Below are 14,602 nucleotides of genomic sequence, written 5' to 3' on the forward strand. Positions count from 1 at the left end.
CTCACCTTCTCTTCCTCCTCCCTCCTTGCTTTTCTGCCCGCCTCGCTCCTCCCCTCCTCCTCCCCCTCCCCTCTCTCTTCCCTCAGTCTTGTCTACGAGCCCCTCTCCATCTCCCCCTTCCCTTTTCTCCTTCCTCCTCCTCCTCTGCCTCCTCCTCACCCCTCTCCATTTCCCTCCTCCTTTCCTTGCTTCCTGCTTCCCCACTTCCCTCTCTCTTCCCTCCCACTCCTCCCGACTCCTCCCTCTTCCACTCTCCTTCTCGCCCCTCTCCGTCTCTCCACTTTCCTCCCTCTTGTCCCCTCGGTCCTCGTCCGCACTGTTGGCGCGCGGAGGCGTCTGGGAGCGCGGGGTGGGCGTGGCCTCGCGCGGCGCGGGGGCGGGGCGGGAGCAGCGAGGCCGCGCAGGCGCAGACCGCGCTTTCGCCGGCCGGACCGCGGCCGGAGCCTCGCCGACGCGCGGTGGCCGCCGGTGAGTTCGCGCCGCCCGCCGGGCTAGCTGGTCTGTCGCGTTTCGTCGTGGGGGAGGACCACGCACCCCGCGGGGGGACCCCGGAGGGCGCTCTGAGTCCGTGCCCCTCCCCGCCCGGGCAGTGGGTCCGGGGACGGCACCTGTGCCGAGGCGGCCGCTGTTCTCGCTGTTGTCGGGTCGTGGTCGCGGCGGCGCCCTGGCGGGGACGGAGCGTGCGTCCTCCGTGCGGGCGCCGAGCTGCTGCTTCGCGCGCGTGTGCTCCCAGCGCCCCAGACGGGGGTCCCGCCCCCGCGGTGCCCCGTCCCCCGGGCTGTCGGGGATGCGGGTGCTCGGCCCGCCCGGGAAGGCCGGGCACGCGCAGGGGCGGGCCCCCCGGCGATGCTGGTGCATGCGGAAGTTGGAGAGACGCCCTCTTAGCTCAGTAAACCCTTACGGTTGCCCGATCCGGTACCCACTATGACTCACTCATTTTGCAGATGAGGAAACTGAGGCACAAAAAAGAAAAGGCCCCCACAGTGCGACTTAATAACCCCTTAGGAAGCCCTGTGCGGGGCACCATTCTAGGTCTTGATCTGCATTGATTCACTTAATCCTCACAAAAACCCTATCAGGCAGGGGTATTATGTCCCTCAGCTTACAGATGAGAAAACTGAGAGGTTAGGTGACCCGCCCAGGGACACACAGTTGGGGAGTGGCAGAGCTGGGATTCGGGGCTGAGCCCTGTCAGAACAGTGGTCTCCAAGGTGGGGTGTGCGCCAGGCCGCGCAGTGGGTGCAGCCAGAGAACGTTACAGCTCGTGTTCGTGCGTCCTTCCAGTCTGAACAGAGAGTGATTCAGCTTTACACCTTAATTCTAAGATGCATATTTTTTTCACACTTGAACATCTTGGAAATTAGGATGTGTCTTACCATTGATGGTATATTGTTTAACTGGCAGATTTTTTTTTCCTTAGATAAAATCACGGTTTCTTTCCATTGATGGTCTTAGTGTCAATGAAATACGGTATTTAGTAGAAGTAAACACACACACATATATATGATATTTGGTGTAGTTATGTAATTATGGTATTTAATGTGAGTGTATATATACACTTTATGTACATGTATATACGGTATCTAGTATGTGTCGATACACACCTTATTTACAAGGGTATATGGTATTGAGTGTTCATACACTCAGACATGCATATGTGGTATTTGGTGTGTGTAAACAGTGTATATGCCCATGTCTATGGTATGCAGAACAGTGACATATGTGTAATCAGTTTACAGGTATTTTTACACAGACGTATATATGGTATCTAGTGTGCAGGATTACACATGATGTACAGGTATACATGGTATTTAGTACTGTAGCACACAGATATAAGGTCACATACATCTTATATACACGTCGATGTGGTATTTTGTATGTGACTGGCCCACATCGACATGTATATATGATATTTAGTGTGTATGCATCTTGCATACATGTCATATCAGTTCATATCTACCTCGTGTGCATGTATGTGGTATTTAGTGTGTGATTACAGCTCATATACACATATCCGAGGTATTTAGAGTGTGTGCACCTATATACTTGTACATACAGTATATTGTGTGTGTGTATACCTGATATACCTGTGTATTCGGTATTTAGCGCTGTAGTCCATGCATATAGGGTACACATATTTTGTACACAGATATGTTCTCTAGTTTGTATCATGAACATACGGTGTTTCATACTGTGTACTCCTATATCATTTAGATATAAACACCCACAGGTTGCTGCTGGGCTGTTTTCTTTTTTCACCGATTGGGGTTTATGATCACAAGAGCTCGAGGGGAGATCTGGAGCCATGTCAGGGTCGCTAGTGGGCAGAGAGACTAGTTAGAAATGCAGGTTCCCAGACCCTGAATCTGACCAGGTGGGGTCGCGCAGGGCCCTCGGCCCCAGATGACCTAAAAGGCCCTGTTCCCCTCGACCTTGGTCTTTCCAGAGTTCCTTTTTGTAATTTAAAAGGGCCTGTTGTCACTGTGGAAAATCAGTTTGGTGGTTCCTCAGTAAGCTGAACACAGAATCACCACGTGACCTAGCAATTCTACTCATAGGTATATATCCCAAGAACTGAAAACAGGGACTCACATAAATAGTGGACGGTGGCATATTCACAATAGCCAAAAGGTGGAAACAACCCACATGTCCATCAGCAGATGAACTGATAACAAAAGTGGTTTGTTCATACAATGGAGTATTTTGCAGCCATGAAAAGGAGTATAACTGAGACCCACTACCACATGGATGAACCTCGAAAACATCATGCTCAGTGTAACAAGCCAGACACAGAGGGCCACATAGTGTGTGATTTCATTAGGCAAATCCATGGAGACAGAAAGCAGATTTGTGGTTCCAGGGGCTGGGGAGAAGGAGGGCTTGTTAGTGGGCACAGAGTTTCTTTGGGGTGATGGAAATGTTCTGGAACTAGATAGTGGTGATGGTTGCACAACATTGTGAATGTGCTAAATGCCACTGAACTGTACACTTTAAAATGGTAAATTTCATGTTATGTGTATTTGACCATAATAAAAGGAGGGGGGCTTATTGTGGACCAAATCCTATGCAAGTTCCTGGGATAAAGGTTAATAAGGGGAACCCCAGTTTATTGGGGGGAAATGTCATATGTACAGATGGTGATAATAAATAACAATAATAATAAAGCATGTATATATTCCTTACCATATGGAAGGTGTTATTTTAAGGGATTTACTTACACTAACTTGTTGGAACCTCATAATGACCAGCTGACGTGGTTACCTTAACCCCATTTTCCAGGTAAGGAAACTGACGCACAGAGAGGTTGAGTCACTTGTCCAAAGCCACACAGCGGCTAAGTGGCAGAGCTGGGGTTTGACCCCAGGTATCTGGCTCTTGCAGCCTCACAGTTCACAGGCCCAAGGTGACAGTCGCAGGCAAGGCCCCGGTCAGCACAGAGGAGCGCAGCCTTGGTTCTCTCTAGAGCCCCATGAGCTGGGTCAGAGATGGCGGCTGCCCCACTTCTCAGATGAGGAAACTGAGGCAGCACAGGGTGGGTGAGGGTGTGGTGGACGCTGTGAAGCTGGGGACTGATTTCTCTGTCCCTGGACCTTCATCCTTGGGGGCCTTTTCATCAGGTGGCAGAGCTGGACCCCGTGTGTAAGCTGGGCCTGGGGCAGCGGCGGGGGCCCGAACACTTGGGTCTGGGAATGGATCCTGGGTCCACAGCCTGGTGGGGGTGTCTAGGCAGAGGGGGCCTGGGTCTGATCCCACCTGGAGAGGTGCCCCACTCCCCATTTCCTCAGCCACATGGGTAGTTGTTATGAGAGGTTGGGGGATTCGATCAGAGATGTAAAAGACACTTTCCACTCCAAACAAATGGACTGAAGGTATATTTTATTATATAGAGGATAGTAAAGGCGATAGTCTGCAAACAGATCCAAATAGGTCAAATAATAAGAGGGAAAAAAACACCAGCTCGACTGGAAAGGGAAAACATCCACATCGGCTGAGATAGCAGCAGATCCGAATAGGTCATATAATAAGAGGGAAAAACATCAGATCGATCAGAAAGGGAAACACCAGATTGACTGAAGGGAAATGACACAAATCAACCGGAAAGAGAAACACCAGGTTGACCGAAAAGAGAACAGATCAATTACTTCATATCAAATCAGTTACTTCACATCAAATCAATTACTCACAACATCCACGCCCCACTGCCGGGAGAGTCCTGTCAATCGACGCGGCTGGGCAAGGATCACACGTCCTGGGCAAGGTGTCCCTTCCACAGGTGGAACTCTCACCGGGTCTCAGTTTCCAGCAGTTTATATAAGCAGTTACAGAGTTTACAGAGCAAGCATCTAGTGTTCCCATGCACAAAACAGTTATCAGTGGCGTATGTGCACTGAGCCCCCTGGCTAACGTCCCAGCCCAGTAGTTGTGTACGTGCATTGTTCTCTTTGGTTATCGTCTTAGCCCGGCACAGATGGCCAGTCCATCCCTCACTACGATGCTCCAAGAGCCTTGAAATGTTAGAACTTGCAACTCTCTCCGTGGGAGAAAGGCCAGTTCCCACCACACAGAAAGCAGCTTTGTATTTCTTTGTGTGCTGGTGGCTATAGGTCGATGGAGCGGCCAAACATGGCTGTACTCATGTCAAGACAGTGTGAGCCCGTGTGGTGTGTCTGCTGCATCTGTGTGTGTTTCTGTGGATGGGAAGGGGGGTGGGGTTGCCTTTGCTGTGTGTGTGTGTGTGTGTGTGTGTGTGTGTGTGCGCGCGCGCATCCAGGAGGCACGGCTAGGCCTGGTTTCTCACTGTCCCCCCCTCCCTCCTCCAGAGCCCCATCAGCCCCCAGACTCAGCCCCCCATCCCCTGGTCACTGTGGGCCGTGGAGGGATGGCCGCCCAGCTGCTGGCTGACGAGGCCCTGGTGAGTAGTGTTGTCCCCTAGTCCTTCTCGTGGGCGTCTCAGGCTGGGTGACCAGAGAACTGAATGAGCCCCTGCATGCCCGAGCCCTCTCCAGGGCCTGCATCCCTGTCACCTGGGCCAGGCGGCCATGACTATGATGTTATGCAGAGTCGTGCAAGTCTTCCTAGAGAACCATCGAACCTGGCGATGGCCTTGGGGACCCCAACGCAGCCTCAAACCCCGAACCAAGCCAGTCCCAGTGCTGTAATAATGTCATCGTAATCACAGCACTTACCATGTGCCAGGCACGGTGCGGGGGGGGGTCCTGCCCAGGACGACCCACTGAAGCCAGCGCGATCCCCCCCTCCCCGCACCTCTCAGCCCCGGGCCTGGGGGATGCAGGCGTCCTTGTGGTTGCAGGGGCTGGTGACGTTCAAAGACGTGGCCGTGGACTTCACCCAGGAGGAGTGGCAGCAGCTGGATCCCGCCCAGAGGGACCTGTACGAGGACGTGATGCTGGAGAACTTCCAGAACCTGAGCTCCCTGGGTGAGGGGGGTGTCTGGGGAGGACCTTCGTCCTGGTTCACAGCCATCTTCTCGCTGTGTCCTCACACGAAGGAAGGGCTGAGAGGGCTCTGGGGCGGGGACCCTTGTATAAGGGCACTGATCCCAGTTGTGAGGGCTCTGCCTGTATGACCTAGTCACCTCCCCCAGGGCCCACCTCCTAACACCGTCATCTCGGGGTTAGGATTCAACATGGGAATTGCGGGGCGGAGAGGGGACACAAACATTCAGTCCATAGCCGCAGGCCTTAGCCTAGAGCCCTTGGGAGGTGCCTGAGGGGGCTTCTCTTTGCTTTCCCAGCCCCCAGCCCTCACCTCTCCCAGCTCCGGGAGCAGGTGACGTGGGCGACGTTCGTGTTTTCGGTCTCCTTCAGATTTGGAGTCCAGGCCTGAGAGGGACGCCCCAGAGGAAGCTGTCCCTGCAGGAGCAGCCCCGGGGCTGGCCCTGGAAGAGCTGGGAGGGGGCTGCCCGTGGCGCTCTGCGTCCGGAGAGGCCGGGACACCTTCAGGATGCGCCCCTGCAGAGCGTCAGCCGGGAGACCCCCCGCCAAGAATTCCAGAAGGGACAGGGCCCCACAAGTGTGACCCACGGGATCCCGGTTGGGAGAGCCCCCGGAGAGACGCCGGCGGCGGCGAGAAGCCCTGCTTGTGCCGGGAGTGCGGGGAGGCCTTCCCAGGGCGCGCCGAGCTGGCGCAGCACGAGCGCACGCACGCCCAGGACAAGCCGTTCGCGTGCGGCGAATGCGGGCGACGCTTCCGCAGGAACGCCACCCTCGCGGTGCACCGGCGCGTCCACACCGGCGAGAAGCCGTTCGCCTGCGCCGAGTGCGGCAAGGCCTTCAGCCAGCGCGCCAACCTCACGGTGCACCGGCGCATCCACACGGGCGAGCGGCCCTACCGGTGCGCCGAGTGCGGCCGCGCCTTCGTGCAGAACATGCAGCTGGTCGGCCACCGGCGCACGCACACCGGCGAGCGGCCCTACAAGTGCGGCGACTGCGGCAAGGCCTTCACGCTCATCACCAACCTGGTGGACCACCAGCGCCTGCACACCGGGGAGAAGCCCTTCGCGTGCGACGTGTGCGGCAAGCGCTTCACCAAGCGCTCGTCCCTGCTCGGGCACCAGCGGGCCCCCACGGGCGCCAGGCCCCACCAGTGCGGCGTGTGCGGGAAGGCCTTCCGCAAGAAGTCCGACCTGGTCAACCACCACCGCGCGCACACGGGCGAGCGCCCCTTCAAGTGCTACGAGTGCGGCAAGGCCTTCGCGCAGAGCATGACCCTGGTGGAGCACCAGAAGACGCACACCGGCGAGAAGGCGTACCAGTGCCGCCAGTGCGGGAAGCGCTTCACCAAGTCCTCCGCCCTCATCCTGCACGAGCGCATCCACACGGGCGAGAGGCCCTTCCGCTGCGCCGAGTGCGGCAAGGCCTTCAACCAGAACGTGCAGCTCGTGGTGCACCGGCGCAGCCACACGGGCGAGAAGCCGTTCCAGTGCGGCGCCTGCGGCAAGTCCTACAGCCAGAAGGGCTACCTCACCGTCCACCGGCGGACTCACACCGGGGAGAGGCCCTTCGCGTGCCAGGAGTGCGGCAAGGCCTTCAGCCAGAAGGCGCACCTCTCCATCCACCTGAGGATCCACACGGGCGAGAAGCCCTACCGGTGCAGCGAGTGCGGGAGAAGCTTCCGGAAGGTGTCGTTCCTGTTCCAGCATCAGGCCATCCACAGCGACGAGAGGCCCTTCCAGTGCGGTGTGTGCGGCAAGGCCTTCGTGCGCAAGTCCACGCTGGTCCAGCACGGCCGGATCCACACGGGTGAGAAGCCCTATCAGTGCGGGCAGTGTGGAAGGGCCTTCCGGCACCAGCCCACGCTCGCGGCGCACCGGAGGATCCACACCGGGGAGAAGCCCTACGAGTGCAAGACGTGCGGCAAGGCCTTCCGGCGCATCGGGAACCTCACCTGCCACCAGAAGACCCACAGGGCGGGGGAGGTGCCTCCCGGCAGGCCCAGCACAGCGAGAAAGTCTTCCTCCAAGATAACCCCTCAGATAAGGCCAGCTGACAGCGTGGGCAAGTTTCAGCCTCCCAGCTCTTTAGAGTTAACTTAGGGACCTCAAGAGATGCCCACAAGGCTTGTGTCACATTCCAGAGAATTCGGTGAGGACAGGCGACAGCACGGCCTGCTTCATGGGTGTGCAACCTGTGCAACCACACAGGGCCCACACTCGGTTTCATGCCCAGCTGTTGTCATCTCAGAATTCTTAATAGTCTCAGAACAGAGGGCACCATATTTTCATTTTGCACCAGGCCCCAAAAATCGTCATGGGGCCCAGGGGAGAGCAACCCGGGGTTAGACCTGGTTTTGCATGGCCCACAAGGTAAGAATGGTTTTTACATTTTGAAATAAAACAAAAAGAATAGGAGACAGAGCTTATATGGCCCACAAAGCGTAAAATATTTACCATCTGGCCCTTCAGAGAAAGTTTGCGAAGCCTGGTCATCAACCAGCAGTTATTGGTGGGAATTCCAAACCCTTCTTCAACACGCTCTGGCAGAGTCCCTGTTTGGTTTCATGCCTCTCGGTGGTTCCCTCCGGGTGGGCTTCTCGGCTCCAAGTGGAGGGGTTCCAGGATGGGATGGCTCCTCCTTGGGTCTCCCCTGCCGCACCATCCTTTTGTTTGTCTCTAGGCCTCATTGTGGCTCAGGCCCGCGGCTGCCCTTGGTCCTGAATCCCACCTGCTTGGGCCACGAGCGATCTGTGTATCTGGCACTTGATCGAGAATGGAATAAACGCGATTCTCTGTTCAATGGCTGCTTGTTCACCACACGATCTGGGCGTCTCACGCCAGGTAGGTTTTCCCAGTGGGACATTTTCGTAGCTCAGTCTACTCACTCACTTTCATTTTCTAGGGCTGCCATGGCAAATACCGCAGACTGGGGGCTTAAACAGAAGAAATCTATTTTCTTACGTTTTTGGAGGCTAAAATTCTGAGATCAAGGTGTCCACAGGGCTGCTTTCTCCTAAGGCCTTTCTCGTTGCCTTGCAGATGGCCACCCTCCTGCTGCCTCTTCACGTGGTTGTCCCTCTGTGCCCACGTGCGCCCCAGTGTCTCTCTTCTCATGAAGACACCAGCCACTGGATTAGGGCCCACCCATATGACCTCATTTAACCTAATTACCCCTTTAAAGGCCCTGGCTTCAAATCAATCACATTTGGAAGTTACCAGCAGTTAGGGCTTCAACATATGAATTTTGGGGATTCAATCTATAATAACCCCAAATGGCTAGAAATGTAACCTTTTATAACTGTAGCTTATGTCTACATGGTTTGGCAAGCAGGAACAGAGCACCCACCTTGCACTTTGGGTGTCAGGTAGAGCCAGTGCCCCCAAACTCCTCACTTCTTCCTTCCTTTTTGGTGGGGAGTCGGTCCTGGGACGCAGCGGTCCTGCCAGAGAACGCACTTCTTGCTTGCATCCAGGAGGGGGCGTGGACCGCTCCTCCCTTGTGGAGGGTGAGGAGAGGGATGCATCCAAAAGAGGTGGGGCCTTTGCCACTTGCCCTTCCCCCATCCGCCACCTGGATGCCAACCCCCAGGGCGTCTCTGGAAGCAGTGGGTTGAAGATGGTGGAGGGAGCTTGGATCCCTGAGTCAGCCCGTGGAGTAGATCCTGTGATTTGAGAGAGGATTATTGTTCTCTTGTGATTCTGGAACTTCCCAGAGATTCCTGGCCTGCCAGGGAGGGCTCCCTGCCGCCTCCCAGGGTTTCTGCAGGAAGAGCCTCCTCTCTCCATCCCAGAGGCTGTGGGTCTGGCCAAGCCGCCTGGTCCGCCGATCCCAGGCCAGGAAGCCAGGGCTGCGAGGGGCAGGCACCAACCCAGAAGACACCTTCCTCTTATTCTGGGGCAGGCTGCTGGGTTTCTGAGGGTCTGGTGGGGTCTCCAACAGTGGGGCAGTGTCCAAGTGGGTAAGAGTGGAAGGGCCCCCTCCCTCCAGCCTGAAAACTTGGCCAAAGGTGGGCGGAGAGCCTTGTCCAGCTGCCCACGCTGAGGCCGATTGGGGAGATCAGCAGGGCTGGGGCGACGGTGTATCAACCGTGCCTTTTGTTTTCTGGGGCTTTGATGTCTCGGGGCCTTGCTGACCCTGGAGAGACTGCCCCCCCAGGGTTTGCTAATTCCTAGAGATGGGAAACTACTCACTGTAAACACGCTTTTCAAATGCCAACCAACCCAGAGCCCACAGCCGCCACCACCACGGACCCCCCAGCCACTCCCCCACCTTCACCCCCCAGGGCAGGTGCCAGACCACTCGGGGCAGCCCCCATGCCCCAGAGCCCCTGAAATGACTCAGACCAGCTGATCCTAAGCCTGCTCACCCGTTCCTTCCTACCAGCCTGTGGATGTGGGCCTGAGGGACACAGGTCGGACCCAGTCTCCGGGGAATGTTAGGTCCAGAATAGAATGGGCCGGTACCTCAGAAACTCAGTCACTTGTTCACAGTCCAGTCAGTGAGCATTTACTGAGCGCCTGCCATTCACTCTGTCATTCAGCAAACACTTACACAGCGCCTGCTGAGTCCTGGGAAACAACAGTGAGCAAAATGGGCAAAGCCCAGAGCCCTGCACTCATTCCGGTGAGGGAGGCGGATGACAGAGGGAAGATGGGACCAAGACAGACCACAGGGGGAGGGAGTTGCAGTTTCAGGGGGCGATGGGGAGGGTGACGCTTAACAGGGACCTGGTGCATTCAGGGTGCTCCTGAGAAACAAGCTGTATCTTACTCCATATGTCTCATCTAGATCTTACTGTAGATCTTATTATAGATCTTATTTATATATATCCTGTTATATATCTCATTGTATATATAGCATATTATACACATATCTTATATATCTTATTTCATATATTATACATATATAATAGTGTATATTATATAGACATTATATTAATAAATAATATATTAATGTAATATGTGTAATATATTCTAATATATAGTTATATGTACAGGCATACCTCAGAGATATTGCGGGTCTTGTTCCAGACCACTGCAATAAAGTGAATATCACAATAAAGTGAGTCACACAAATGTGCTGGTTTCCCAGTGCATATAAAAGTTATGTTTACACTATACTGTAGTCTATTAAGTGTGCAATAGCATTATGTCTACAAAAACAATGTACATACCTTAATTAAAAAATACTGTATTGCTAAAACATGCTGCCCATCATCTGAGCCTTCAGCAAGTCGTGGTCTTTTTGCTGGTGGAGGGTCTTGTACCAAGTGCAGTAAAGCGAAGCACAATAAACAGGTGTGCCTGTCGATAGTATATATAAGTATACACATTAAGCATGAGTAGGAGAAACACCCACTTCTCCTCCTGGTCACCAGGTGTGTGGGGGTTTCCCCCACACCAAGCAATTCTGCGACACCAGCGGGGGTCCTACAATTCAACTCAACCATTTACCTGGAGATGGGGTCAGATCCCACAGGTTAAGGGCTCAGTCCCGTGAGACTGTGCCCCCCATTTCAGACGCCAACTGCAAGTCCAGGTTGTCACCTGTGCTTCTGACCCACTGGCTATAAATCAGAGGTTCCCACGACCCCCTCCTCGGGTTCGATTAATTTGCTAGAGTGGCTCTCAGAACTCAGAGAAACATTTTACTCACGGGATTACTGGTTTGTTATTAAAGGATATGATAAAGGACACAGATGAACAGCCGGATGAACAGGTACATAGGGCGAGGTCTGGACGAGTCCCGAGCTCGGGAGCTCCTGTCCCTGTGGAGGTGCCGTGCGCCACCCTCCTGGCACGTGGATGTGTTCAGCAAGCCAGAAGCTCTCTAAACCCCATACTTTTGGGATTTTATGGAGGCTTCCTCATGTAAGCCTGATGAATTATTAACTCCACTTCCAGCCCCTCTCCCCTCTCTGGAGAATGGGGAGGAGGGCTGAAAATCCCAAGCTTCTAATCACGGCTTGGTCTTTCTGGTGACCAGAAACCATCCGGGAGCCCACCCAGTCGCCTCATTAGAATAAAAGACACTGCCATCACCCAGGAAATTCCACGGGATTTAGGAGCCCTGTGCCAGGAACCGGGGGCAGAGACCAATACGTGTATTTTCTGTTATCTCACAGAGGGACACAGACATCCAGTCTATAGCAACTCTGTGTTCTGTAGTCTTTATGTAGACTCTCATTTATTCCCCACAGCCGATGCATAAGGTGGGGACTAGTACTACTCCTATTTACAAATGAGGAAACAGAGGTTCTGAGAGGTTAAGAACTTGCCCAAAGTCACACAGCAAGTGAGGTCAGAGTCTGCATTTGAACCCAGGTAGTCTGGCTTCAGAGCCTCGGTTCTTATTGGCTCCCTTATCCTGACCCTTTTTCTTCATTTATCGAATGAGGGCATCTTTGCTCGTTGCTGTAGTAATAGTAACAGCACATACTCGCACATACTCAGTTACCCTGCCCCGTATCCGAGTACTTACTGTGTGCCAGGTTCTGGTCTAAATTTTTTACAAGTAATAACTCATTTCGATGACTCAAGTAACTTTATTTAATATGATAAAAATATGATTTACCTTCCTCCTGGGAGTCTCGTGAAGACTGCATTTGTGCGCTGGTAAACTCGGGGCAGCCTGCATGGGGGGGGGAGCGGGGAGGGCTGTGCTGTGACACAGCCGCACACTCCAGTCCCAGCGCCCTCACTTCCTGGCCGTGACCGTGCTCAGGTCTCTGAGCCTCAGTTTCCCCATCTGCCGACTGGGATGGTGTGAAGAAAACACCGTCGTTTGTGGCAAGTCCTCGGCACATCCCTAGTGCTCAGTACAGGCTAACAGGATAAAGCGCTCCCTCCACCCCCGTATGGAAAAGGTGTTGAACTTCCAATGGCGTCCTCTGGACCCTTTGGATGAATCCCACCCACCTGACTACAGACTCCCCTCCTCACTCTCTCCTCAGTCTCTGTCCAGATGTCTGCTCCTCGGCGAGGCCTTCCTGACGGCTCAACCTAAAGCAGCCTCAGGCCTCACCTGGCTCTATCGCCTTACACTGCCGTATTCTTCTTCATAGCCCAACACCACATTTTACACCTTTTTGCCTCATTTATCATCTGTCTCCCGGCAGAACACAAGCTCCATCGTGGAGGGACCTTATTTGTTTGGTGCTGTACCCCCACTGCCTGTACCTCCAACCGGTGCTCAGGAGATGCTGTTGAATGAGTGGCCAGCGGGGCCTCTGGTGACTCCCTTGGGGCTTGTCTCTGTCCGAGGGCTCAGTCACCACGCCTGTCCCACCTCCCAGGGACCAGGTGGCGATGAGTGGAATCAGAGCTGACGTTCCTTCCATCCCAGCCCTGCCTCCCTGTCCTTTCCTGTTTTATGAGAACCGGGCAGGGCAAGGAATGGTCCAGCAGGGAGAGACTGGTGTCTCCTCTCATGAGTGGGGGCGATGACGCAGCAGAGTGGGTACGGGGTGACACAGATGACAAGAGGGAAGCACAGCACAAGGGCAGAGACGGTGGCTGCTGGCATGAGACTGGCCTCTTTGCTCTCAGAAGGGCCTAGAAGGTTACAAGCTTCCATGTGCCCATTTTATTGAAAGACCATGTCTCACGCCCCCTCTTGACTGCACGATCTGACTCAACAGGTCTGTGAGTGGAGCCCAATGTCGTCTCCCCTTTGTCCTGGATATGCACCTAGACGACACTTCCCAGCCCCCAGAGGTTTGGGTGCAGCCAGCTGCCAAGAGAATGCGGCAGGAGAGATGGGGCCACTTCTGTCCTGGTGCTAAGGTATCAGACACCTCCTCCAGGCTCACTCCCTTCGGCCTATGGCTGGAATGCACATGTGGAGCAAGTGTCCCTTGGGGGGACAGCACAGCAGTGGGATGGAGGAGCCCGTGTGCTAAATGACCACTTGGAGGTGGAACGGGTTTGGGTTTTTTTTTTTTTTGTATAAGAGGGAGAGAGGGAGGGAGGGAGAGGGGAGAGAGAGAGGGAGAAAGGACTGAGAGATGGAGAGAGGGGCTTTGTTCTCTAAGGCTCTGTGCCAGTGGGGGCCCTTGTGACAGCAGCTCACCCGTCCCCTGACTGGCCTATCAATGGACCCTGGAGATCTCATTACCCGCATCGTGAAGACAAGGAAACCGCAGCATAGAGGGGTCAGATGAATCTCGCTCAGGCCACACAACTGGGGTTCACCATCCTCTTCCTCTTCGCTCATGTTCTGTCCAACCTCGTGTCACTTGTCATCACTCGTCACAAGGTCCCCCGCACGTGCCGCCATGGATTGCAGTCACCACAAATGTTTATAACCCCCTTTCTCTCCCAGCCACCCCCCAGCAGGTAGCCTGGGTGCCGTTTAGTTTGACAACAGGAATGGAAGAGTGGGGATGAAGGCCTATGAGCCACGTCGGTACAAGCAGACGTGGGGTGGGACCTCACACCCTCTGCCCAGCCCCGGGGGACCCAGCCCTTGCTGCTCTGCCCCCACCCCGTGGCTGGGTTACAGGAGTAGAGAGGACAGACGGGGCTGAGGGTCCTCCTGGTGACCACGGCAATGACAGACTCCCCAAAGAAGAGGTCGCACGTGCAGACCTCTCATGACAACAGCCACAGCAGCCACCCGATTTTAAGCCACGCTAACCCCCCACGGCATGATGACACTGGGCCGCCTTCTCCGTGTCACCCCACTCTTCCCCGACTGGGATCTGGGTGGAATCGACCCCCCACCCACGTCAAGGGTAGACAGTGTTCCAGGCGCATCTGGGCACTCATTCCCAGTCCCTCTTCACGGCTACCATTTCACGGAGGAGGGCGAGACCCAGACCCAGGCACGTGGCATTTCTCTGGTCACAGCAATCAGTACGTGCGGGAGTCCAACAGAAGGAAGCTTAGGGCTTCTTTGTCAATGACTGGAAGAGGTCTGGCTCCATCTGGATGTGACTGAGAAAATGCGTAGTCCAGAGCAGCTGCTGGAAACCACCATGAAACCACGACAGAAGCCAGCCTGAGAATGAGGCCAACACATGAAGGGAGAGCCAGAGAATCACAGAAAACCACAGCTATGGGGCTGACGCTGCACATCTGGATCAAACCCAGCCTGATACCCACATGGCTGCCAGACGTTTGAAAATCTGTCTGCCTTGTTTATGC

The 14,602-nt window shown here is 54.7% G+C and overlaps 2 protein-coding genes across 7 annotated transcripts in view; one reads left to right on the forward strand and one right to left on the reverse strand.

Moving 5' to 3' along the window:
• The window catches only part of SMIM17 (small integral membrane protein 17), a 30,712-nt gene extending 29,935 nt beyond the window's left edge, over positions 1–777 (reverse strand). For all 4 annotated transcript variants that reach the window (XM_014794354.2, XM_087421071.1, XM_087421068.1 and 1 more), the window contains exon 1: positions 609–777. The gene's annotated coding sequence lies outside the window, so the exon portion shown is untranslated. The remainder of the gene's footprint in view (positions 1–608) is intronic.
• LOC101398457 (uncharacterized) lies at positions 425–8,255 on the forward strand. Of its 3 annotated transcripts, none has more exons than XM_087421044.1 (4): positions 425–468; positions 4,821–4,912; positions 5,273–5,438; positions 5,829–8,255. In XM_087421044.1, exons 2-4 carry the CDS (start codon positions 4,880–4,882, stop codon positions 7,553–7,555), a joined length of 1,926 nt encoding a protein of 641 aa, XP_087277170.1. In that variant the 5' UTR covers positions 425–468; positions 4,821–4,879; the 3' UTR covers positions 7,556–8,255. The 3 variants fall into 3 exon arrangements, with proteins under 3 accessions (XP_087277170.1, XP_087277171.1, XP_014649713.2); XM_087421045.1 differs by having other exon boundaries at positions 5,294–5,438; XM_014794227.2 differs by having other exon boundaries at positions 5,312–5,438.
• Positions 8,256–14,602: the final 6,347 nt, after the last annotated feature.

Source organism: Ceratotherium simum, chromosome 33, assembly GCF_057802395.1.
Source record: "Ceratotherium simum simum isolate JZ-2026a chromosome 33, ASM5780239v1, whole genome shotgun sequence".
Lineage (NCBI taxonomy): Eukaryota > Metazoa > Chordata > Mammalia > Perissodactyla > Rhinocerotidae > Ceratotherium > Ceratotherium simum.